General features: G+C 35.1%; 1 protein-coding gene across 5 annotated transcripts in view; it reads right to left on the bottom strand.

The window, feature by feature from the left end:
• The window catches only part of LOC132825858 (pre-B-cell leukemia transcription factor 3), a 248,306-nt gene extending 239,729 nt beyond the window's left edge, over positions 1-8,577 (bottom strand). For 2 of the 5 annotated variants that reach the window (XM_060841428.1, XM_060841429.1), the window contains exons 1-2: positions 7,614-8,577; positions 7,385-7,458 (exon numbers count right to left, since the gene is read on the bottom strand). In XM_060841428.1, coding sequence (XP_060697411.1) covers positions 7,385-7,458; positions 7,614-7,813 — 274 coding nt within the window. In that variant the 5' untranslated portion in view covers positions 7,814-8,577. The remainder of the gene's footprint in view (positions 1-7,384; positions 7,459-7,613) is intronic. The other 3 variants (XM_060841431.1, XM_060841430.1, XM_060841425.1) reach the window with 2 other exon arrangements.
• Positions 8,578-9,538: the final 961 nt, after the last annotated feature.

Raw genomic sequence — 9,538 nt, 5'->3', positions numbered from 1 at the left:
AATACTTCTAGGGCATTAGCAATGGGAAAATCTGCTCTAGGCTCACAATGGCAGTTAGCAGTGAGCCAAGAAGTCCTAAACCCCTCTAAAAAAGCACTTTGGATTGTAAAATCATTCATTCCATTTACTCAATCCAAATACTTTCATTAAACAAGTACCCAGGACATCAATCCGAACAAAACTGAAAGATCCAAATTTTATCTAGGCTCACATTTTACTTCAGCTTTGATTAAAAAGATGTGCAAACCAAATCAGGAATATAAATAGAAAAACAAAGTAATATTGACATGTAAACATGTTACTTTAAAAATATAAAGACCACATAACCATATTATAAAAGATTACATGGCAGCTAGGATTGTGCCAATCGATTAGTTTGGCAAATCAAACATTCTGTTGATTACTGGAACAATTAATCACATTTCTGGATGCATTCATTCATCATAAAAATGGCACATCTTCCTGGCTGCATTAAGATTGAATGTCTTGCACAGCAATGTGTTAGCATCATGTGGAATGAACCCCAGCCCATTTGGACTTCATTTTTCAGCCAATCCATATGCTAATTGCCAAGCTAACAGCTAAAGACCTAAAATACAATCCAGTGTTTGTTTTGCTTGTGCAATTAGGGCTGCAACAAAACCAGTTTGCTGCATTCATAGCTCTGTATATCCTGTATATCAATGCTTTAGATGTCCTGAGTTTGAAACAGCAATATTCATCAAGAAAAGCAAGATCAAGGCCAATGGAACTTGACAGATGAGTTTTGAATGTGTGTTGAACAAATACAACATTGAATCCTGATACAGCTCTAAACATAATGTTTACTGTGCTCTATATTATAAGATCAAATGATTAAAGTATAGTCATCGTATTCTATGCCAAATGTTTTTCTTGAATAAACAAAGACAAACAAAATAATCAGATGTTCCTTACGACAGAATTATTTGTTGTTCTGCATTTATCCTACTATATACAGCAACAGAGTCTGGAAAATCACAATATTTGACCACTAGTTGGAGAAGTTCTGAACCTTTCTTTTAAATCTTTTTTGTAATTATCTGTAATTTGACTTTTACTAACGATAGTCAAAATAATAAGATGATACTTGCCTTTCTAAAAACATAACACTCAATATAATGACTGAATTAAACATAACACATATTGAAAGTTCCATGAAACCAAGAAAAACCTGCAACTTATTACTGCCAAACAAAAAAAATTCTTCATAAATACAAAAACCATAGATGCCAAATATATTAAAATATCCAGACAGAATGACTTGCCAATTAACAAGAAGCCAAAACAGAAAACTATTCCATTTCCAACTTGTTAATTAGGATTAGAATATCAGAAACCATTTAGCTTCACATTCTTCAAACCAAACATTCACGAATTACATATTTTGTATTCAAAGGTTCTCATAGCCTAATATCAAACACAAGTTCAATCTAAATTACTAATATTAACGTCAAACACTGATATATTTCCAAGAACAAATCTGGTCGAAGAAAATAGCCTTGAATACATTCACATGATAAAACTCTAAATATTCAAAAAATTTTAAAAGTATTTTGGTTTTATCTAATGTAATCCAAATATCTTAGAACAAAATCACACAAATAGAACAGGTATTTCCTGAATTCAAAAGCAGAAAAAGATGTGCAAAGCATTTCCCTAAAAAATATTGTATTTCCCATTTACTGAATCATTTCAAATTGAAACACCATTGTGAATCAGTTAAGTGCCAAAAACTGATTTAACCTCTGGTCAATTTTACTTGACTTCTGCAGTGCTAATTCAGGAAATTATTCCATAAATTCAAAATGTTATATTTATAATTTATTACATTCTGACTTGCAGCATATGTTGTTATCAAATTAATTACTAACTTCTGCGTAATATTTCCTCATATTTTCAACAATCAGATAGGTACGAAATGTAGACTTTTGCAGTGTTAAATATCTCAGTTTTCATACAGCTAAAGTTAAACTTGTGCTGTAAAGATAAAAACTCAACCTCAATTAAACCATTTCTTCTGTTCTAAACAAGTGGGCACAACAGTGAGAAAGGCAGACTAATTCAACAACTAGCTTGAATGAATAAGCAAGCTTGGTAAAGCAATAAAAGTGAGCACTGACAGAAGTTAAAAATTTATATTAAATATTGACATAAATTATTTACTAAATTCATACTTAAAAGACATGAATGGTTGACTGAACGAATGCCAACATGACAAGAGGTCAGTATCTAATGCGTTAAAGTAGGCTTTGGCAGAAATGCACAATTTCAACCATGCAGATCACCTTGATAAGACAATAGCATGAACATAGATTGCTGTGAAAATAACAAATAGAGCATCCTTCTACATATAAATTCATGACATCAACTATGACATTAACCCAAATAAGTATCTCAAATGACAAATGTTAAATTAGTTGCTAATAAAAGACTCAGCTAGATCAGAAAAGAATAGTCAACTTACAAATCGGCTGTATATCAGTGTTTTAGAGCAATTTTACAGCCTTTTCTAAAAATTTACAAATAACATTTAGCTATACCTCAATTTTGTTGAAGTTATGTAGCTTCATACAAAAGATGGTTCAATACCAGTTATCTGGTGTTCCAATATTCTTCACTAAATTCTAAATTACTCCTGGGTTTGTTCTTACTGCCATAATAGTTCCATAGTAATAACAATTATGTGGTGATAAGAAATATCTGAGACCGAGTGTATTTATTATAGGATCTCTTCATCTTTAGAAATATTCATTCTAACTATTGAATACAGAACTTGGAGTGCTAAGTTTTTATTGCATATTAATGCTGATCATGTCAAGAAAATGAGAGAGATTGTCTAACAAATGAACAGCACTTTCATTACCAGTTTTACTGAGTTATCTATTGACTCCTCAGAATAATCAATTTAATCTGTAATAACATAAATCCTTACATCAGCTATAGATGCTGTTTTCTTTTTTGATTAACTTATACAGTGAATCAAAAATTCTCGAAAATGAAAGATTAAACTGTACAACAGACTCAACTTCACAAATTCCATGTAAAAAAATCTTAAAAGTTCAAGCTACAAAGTATTATTTAGATATTTTGTAGCAATTACAACATAAGCAGCTTCTGCCTTATTAAGAACTAGCATACACACTAAAGATGTTTTATGAACATTTCTGTATTTGTTTTGAATATTAGGTCTTACTTTATTTCTGAAGTGAAATATAGGATGAAGATATAAATCCATGTAATCATGATGAAGTTTACATGATATGCACGTAACATACATGAAACTAATTTAGGTCAAAAATAACATGGGACAAAGTTTAGAGACAACAATGATCATTTTCATCTTTTTTCTTAAGGCATAAAGAATTCAGCCAGCCAAACAGCCCTTTTACTCCCCCTGCGGACACCTCCTGCAGCCTAAGAGTTCATTAAGTTTTATGATCTTCCTCAAGTCTGTTCCGCTTATAAGCTTCACAATAGCTACAAATCTGATGAACTATCTAGTACACAACCATTAGACAGTTGCAGCAAATGATTGTCACTTCTTTTTCAGTCAAGTTGGCACTCTATCTTGAGAGTTTACTTGACAGCTGTCCATACATTTTTTCAGTTCTCTAATAGTTTTACCTTTAATAAACAAGTTATTAAGATTATAGCCAAAAAAAGTAGCCACGTTATTTCACATTGGAAACAACTAACTTGTTTCACAGCCCAGAACATGAACAATGTGAAACAAAAGCACGAAAGTTAACTTTAACCATATGCAATATTAACAAAACCTTTATTCATTTTGGACTAAAAAGAAACCTGACTTTCAAATGAACAAAAATCAAAACCAATACATAATTATACTTCTATATTTATTACAAACTATGAAAGTGAAAAAGCTAAAATGTTTGAAAAATTAAGTTTGGTCCAAATGGTCTTCATATGTTCACAATAAAAGCACCAAAACGCATCAATTAAAGAACCTTAACATATGAAACCTTCAGAATGTTTTCATTTTAAAGAAAACATAAAGCAAGGAATTTTCCAAATTTCCATTATTCAAATTTCTACTTTTCTGAAGGACATTCTAACAGACCATATCATGATTATTAAAGGCACAACATTCCATAAATTCTACAACCTAATTTCAAAGACACAAGTTACTTTATACTGGCGATTTGATACTGGTAGAGGCTATCATAACCATAAACAGCTTCAGCAAATTATAAGTTCATTGATATCAAGGCCAATTCAGGATACTGTACAAGTATGGTAATAAAGGGTAACATAAGCTGATAGATAATAGCGATACTAAAAGTAATTCTCATATAATCAAACCTGTCAGTTGAACTGAAGTTTATGTCTGGAAAATAAATAACTTTCTGTCATGGAAACAGTGGGAAAGATTCACCAAACTGCAACCTCATGACATCTTTTACGTATCTATTTTTTCTTGTATTCCAATATAAATCTGGCTGTCTCCACTACTGGAGAAGGTAGATAAAATGGTACATGCACATGTGTATAACAATATCCTTTATGTAAAGTAACCCTAGCTTTAAACACTGCATCTTTGAATATATTCAAGATACTATTTGCTGCAACATAAAGTCTGTCTATAATCCTTCCATGAAGCATTAAACTATTTAGTTGCATTGCAACAGAACCTAGTTTTCCATTGTTTTTACCAGTTATTAAAAGTGGTAATTGATAAAAATGTGATCCATGAGGAATGAAAAATACTTTCAAGAATACCAGGGATTCATGTACTTATGAAAAAGCCTGCTACCTTGTGGTAAAGTGAAGGAGTGCATACAATTTGCTTGACTTTTTTATGTAGTTATAGATATCTCTTTATTGAGTAGACTTTTTGTGAGACAAACGGCCTGAAATTAAATCTACAGGAATAAATTAGTCAAATCCTGTGCCACAATCGTGAAAGCTCACGTTTTAAGATCTGTCAATTAATTTACTGTATAACCTGAATAATGAGTGAGTGGATATTTACAAGACAAACAAAGCTGATGGTGCAGCTGTGAAATCTACCCCGAAATACTGGTTCATAATTAAACCAAGTGGAGGAAAACAATGGCGCATTTATTGAGTAAAAATAAGGAATGAGCCGCTACACAGACAGGAGCTACGAAACAAGTACGAGCTTTCCCGATGCTATTGGATATTGCTAACTCCAGTCCTAACTGAATAGTGCATATATTTTCTGCAAAATAAAACAAACGCGTTGCATTCCATATCGCAGTGATATTCCCCTTGCACAGCTCTTATGCATTTGTGCAGTAACATTCTAACCACACATACAACCATGCAGTGTTATAATTTACCTCCTTTCCATCAAATCAACGGGAAGATTAAGTAAAATGAAAATATGTCTCCTCTAACAGCTAAATAAATTATACTTTTACAAAACCTTTACAAGACTTTTATCCGCCGGTGAACTGAAGAATTTCATGTAATAACGTCATCTTTCACACAATATTTGTGTCGAGGCTTTATTTCATATTTTAAGGATTACAAACATTCAGAATAGATTTATCTGTTTTGTGTGATACATTCATCTAAACAATTTATTAAATTATTTCTTCTGTAATTCTAGATTTTTTCAACAGGGTTACTTATTGTATTTTCGCTTTCCGACTAACTTTCCTCCTGTGTTATTGAAAGTGTTTCTACATTTCTTATAACTGTGTTTTCTTTATTAAAGACCTCCCTATGCAAGCCTCCAGAGTAAAATCGGGTTTTACAAGCCTGTTTAAATCGCGTCAGAAATGTCATTTGGGAAATAATATCTACCACGTGTAGAAAATTGTCACCAACTCAGATTTCCTAATATCCAAGTCTGAACTTCCAACAAAAAAAAACATCGCTACAACGCCAACTTTCTTTTCCAGAATGCAACACTAGATGTTCCTTACAGATTTGCTGTAATGTTGTTTTTGATGGAAATAGCTATATTTAGTCGGACAGATTATACGTATACCCTAAACTGTTCGACCGAAATTCCAATTTCACGCAAAGAGAACAATGTACCTGTGTCTATCTACCACTCTTGTTACCTACAAAGTCTAATTTACAACATTTGTACATTTATCTATCGCTATGTACATCAATTTAAATCAAGGCCGATGAAGGGACAATAAGAGAAAACTTGATCATAATAATGCAACCAGTCCAAATCTCCGCAATTATCTGATTTCTTGCTATGTAAAATACTGTAAGAATCGTATTCATCTAAAAGAGACATAAACTTTGAAAGATCTATTCTGTTCTTTCACTTCACGTTATTTGTTGTTTGAGTTAAACCTTCCAGTTAAATGCTAAAAGAACGCATCAACAATAAGCTGCTTCACGCAGCGAAAATATCACAGAATGGGTCAATCAAAAAGAAATAAAGGTTCACGAATCCTAATGAAAGGACTTCGGTGGAAATGTCATTCTCAGTATTTTATGTAGCCCCGTTACCTCAATAATTTGCACAATGATCTCGGATTAAACGGGGTGCTAAAACGCATCCTAAAAACTTTCAGCATTAAAACTGATTTCAGAGTTGTAGGATATTTAACATCTTCAAAGTTATGACTAGAAGACTAGGGATATTTTATTGTAGTTGATATGCCGTTGTGCTTTAAATATTATCCTTACTGTACGCGAGTTAAGATTTTCTTTATATCGAGTTCAAAATCTATTGTAGGTAATCTCGCCTGTGCATAAACGCAAGGAAAACTAGCTGCTGTCAGGGTAAAGGCAGCACGGTTCAGTCTACCATTGTGCAATCCAGATATATTTTCTCATAATTAATGCACACTGAAACATAACAAACTACTCTGTAATTGTCTGGCTGAATGCATTTTGTTGGATTTTTACAATATTGCATTTCCCCAAAACACTGAACTCTGAATAAGACTATTAGCAGTATCTCCTACCGAACGCAATCGCTTCAAATTACTGCAGAAAACAAAACATAACACACCCGCTTTCAACGTTACAACACCCATTCTGCCCCAGATATCGATACGATTGTCATTTTTTTTCAATTAAAAGTCCAACCGTAGTTTAGTTTGTAATGTAAAATCTTACACACGCTGCTACTTTTCTACTCCGCATACAGCAAAGTGCGCCAAAGGCAGCTCTATTATAGATGCCAAGGGCGATTATGTTATGGATGATATACGAGCATTTTAATGTACATTTCATTTAGCATCACGGTTATGAATTGTTAAATTTAGTGAAGCATTATTCCAGTGAACAAAATGAAATAGGAGAGAAATAGAAATCAAGATGGCGGTGCACATGTCGCTGGAGTTCAGCTAGCAGAAGTATAACAGTGTAGCGATTAGTGTGTCAAAATTAATCGGAGCAGTACCTGTTTTCTCTTTTATTTCGCACAGGACGCTAAACAAGGCTGGCTTCATTCTGTGGCAATTTAATGCGTGTTTCCTGAAATATAAAAATAATAAGTAATTAACAAGATTTATAGCACTCAAAGTCAAAAATATGGCGGCGAATTTGAGCGCTAAAGACATCAAAATCACACACAGGCAAAAGAAAAAGAAAGAAAATGGGGAAAATGTTTTTTTTTGCGGGCAACCAACTTTGCTTGTGCTTCGTCCAGACTCTGGTCAGTGATGGTCATGATCTGATGAAGGATATCCCCGATGTCTTGCTTTCTTCCGTCGCCGTCTGCACCTTCATGTCCTTGCACATGTGGAGGCAAACCCATGCCCCCCTGTACCGAGTGTCCAGCCAAGCTTACACCGGGATGAGTCTGCATCATCCTGGATTGATCGTCCATACTCTGCCGCAGCAGTAACACAGAAGAAATGAAACTAGCACAGGTACCACTGGAGCCGAAGAGAACAGGGACAGTTGCTTTGAGGTGCTTTCAATTCCTTTTTCAAACTTGTCTATAATTCCCCCTTTTTTTAACAACAACAAAAATAATACAAAAACCCAATATAGTAAAAAAAAGCTACAAGAGCCGGAACGCTGCGTGTGGATGAGCGAAAAATAATTAAAAAGAAGCAAAATCCAAGATCATAAAAAAATCTATAGAAACAAGATCAAGTAAAAGTAGCTGCCTCTTCAAAAGGCAGAAGGGAAATAATAAAAAAAGAAAAGATCATAAAAATTATTTGCACTGCCCCAGCAGTGAAAGCCAGATCAATTTACGAGCCAACTCTTTATGTTTTGATGGCCGCTTTGGTGAGGGATTGACAGACTGCCAATGCCACTCACTCACTGCAGACGTGTCAGAGTTTAAGGGAAGGGAAAAAAATATATATAAAATGCAAACTCCGCCCTCAACAGGGCGGCCCGTGACTGAGATCCTAGTTCCACACACACGCCACCGAAGCCCGGCTCACTCACTCACGGAGCTGCCCTGAACCTTTAGTTACCGGTTACTATTCCTGTCAAACACCACACACACTGAAGGGAAAAAAAGATCTTTTTCTTCTCACACACTTTCCCTTGTGTTGTTTTATTATTTTTATGCTTCCCCCTCCCTCTTCTCTATTTATTCTTTCAAAGCGAAATGATTCGCTTCTCTCGCTTTTTAATCCATGCCTCCGTGTCGCTCTAACTTGATGGCGGAAATGTTTTCTTTGCGCTGACGTCCCCCCCCTCCACTTCCCGTCCATCAAGATGAAAACCACGCCCCTGCCCGTCACCACCCAGACTGGCGGTTCGACTGACCAATCGTGAGTGGATTTCTGGCGAGGTCGGCTCAATCGCGAAGCCGATGGGGCGGGACTCCACCCGGCGTCAGGTTCAGTTTGTCGGGTTGTGGAGAAGGAGGGGAACGGGGCGTGGCTTGCGGTTTAACGGTCGACAACTTGTGATTGGTCCGTTTCGAAACGGAGCGAGCTTCGGACGCTGACGTCACCCGCATTCGGCGCAGCCCGCTGGTTGCCATGGCAGCAGACGACTTTATTGGGAGCGCTCTATTGTTGCTTGGTGGCCATCTCAGGCGCTGCGAGCATCAGGCGCTGAGCAACAACTCAATGGCAACACATACATATGTAAACGTATACAAAAAGACTCGGAAGTTATTAAAATGTTCAATCCAACGACAAAACACATTGGGTTTTGCTCAAGTTGATAAACAAGAGTTGCATTGCATTATTTGTGAAGCGACAGTACTTTAGAAATTCGCGGAACACGCAAATAAAATAGTTAATTGTAAGGTATCGCAATCTAAATATATGCTGATAGTTTCGTATTATACGCAATTGCTTAGTTCATATGGTGTGTAGTTGTTTTCTTGAAATGAAAACGACATGTAGTTTAATATTCAGTTAGAGTTTGGTTCGTGATGCGAGAAACAGCGAGGTGCAAGCGTAGTCCCATTGATGATGCCTCGAATAGGACCAGCTTTATCTACCTTTACAAACCTAGATTTTTATTCATGGTATTTCCTTACAGCACAATAGATTACACCACTTTAAGCAAGTTTTGGGAGAATTTAAGATTGTATCAACACGTATTGGTTAATTTAGGGTGTATTGTGAGCAATATA

This window comes from Hemiscyllium ocellatum, chromosome 21 (genome assembly GCF_020745735.1).
Source record: "Hemiscyllium ocellatum isolate sHemOce1 chromosome 21, sHemOce1.pat.X.cur, whole genome shotgun sequence".
NCBI lineage: Eukaryota > Metazoa > Chordata > Chondrichthyes > Orectolobiformes > Hemiscylliidae > Hemiscyllium > Hemiscyllium ocellatum.
The sequence above is the reverse complement of the archived record's forward strand: the minus strand, read 5'-3'. Positions and strand labels throughout refer to the sequence as shown.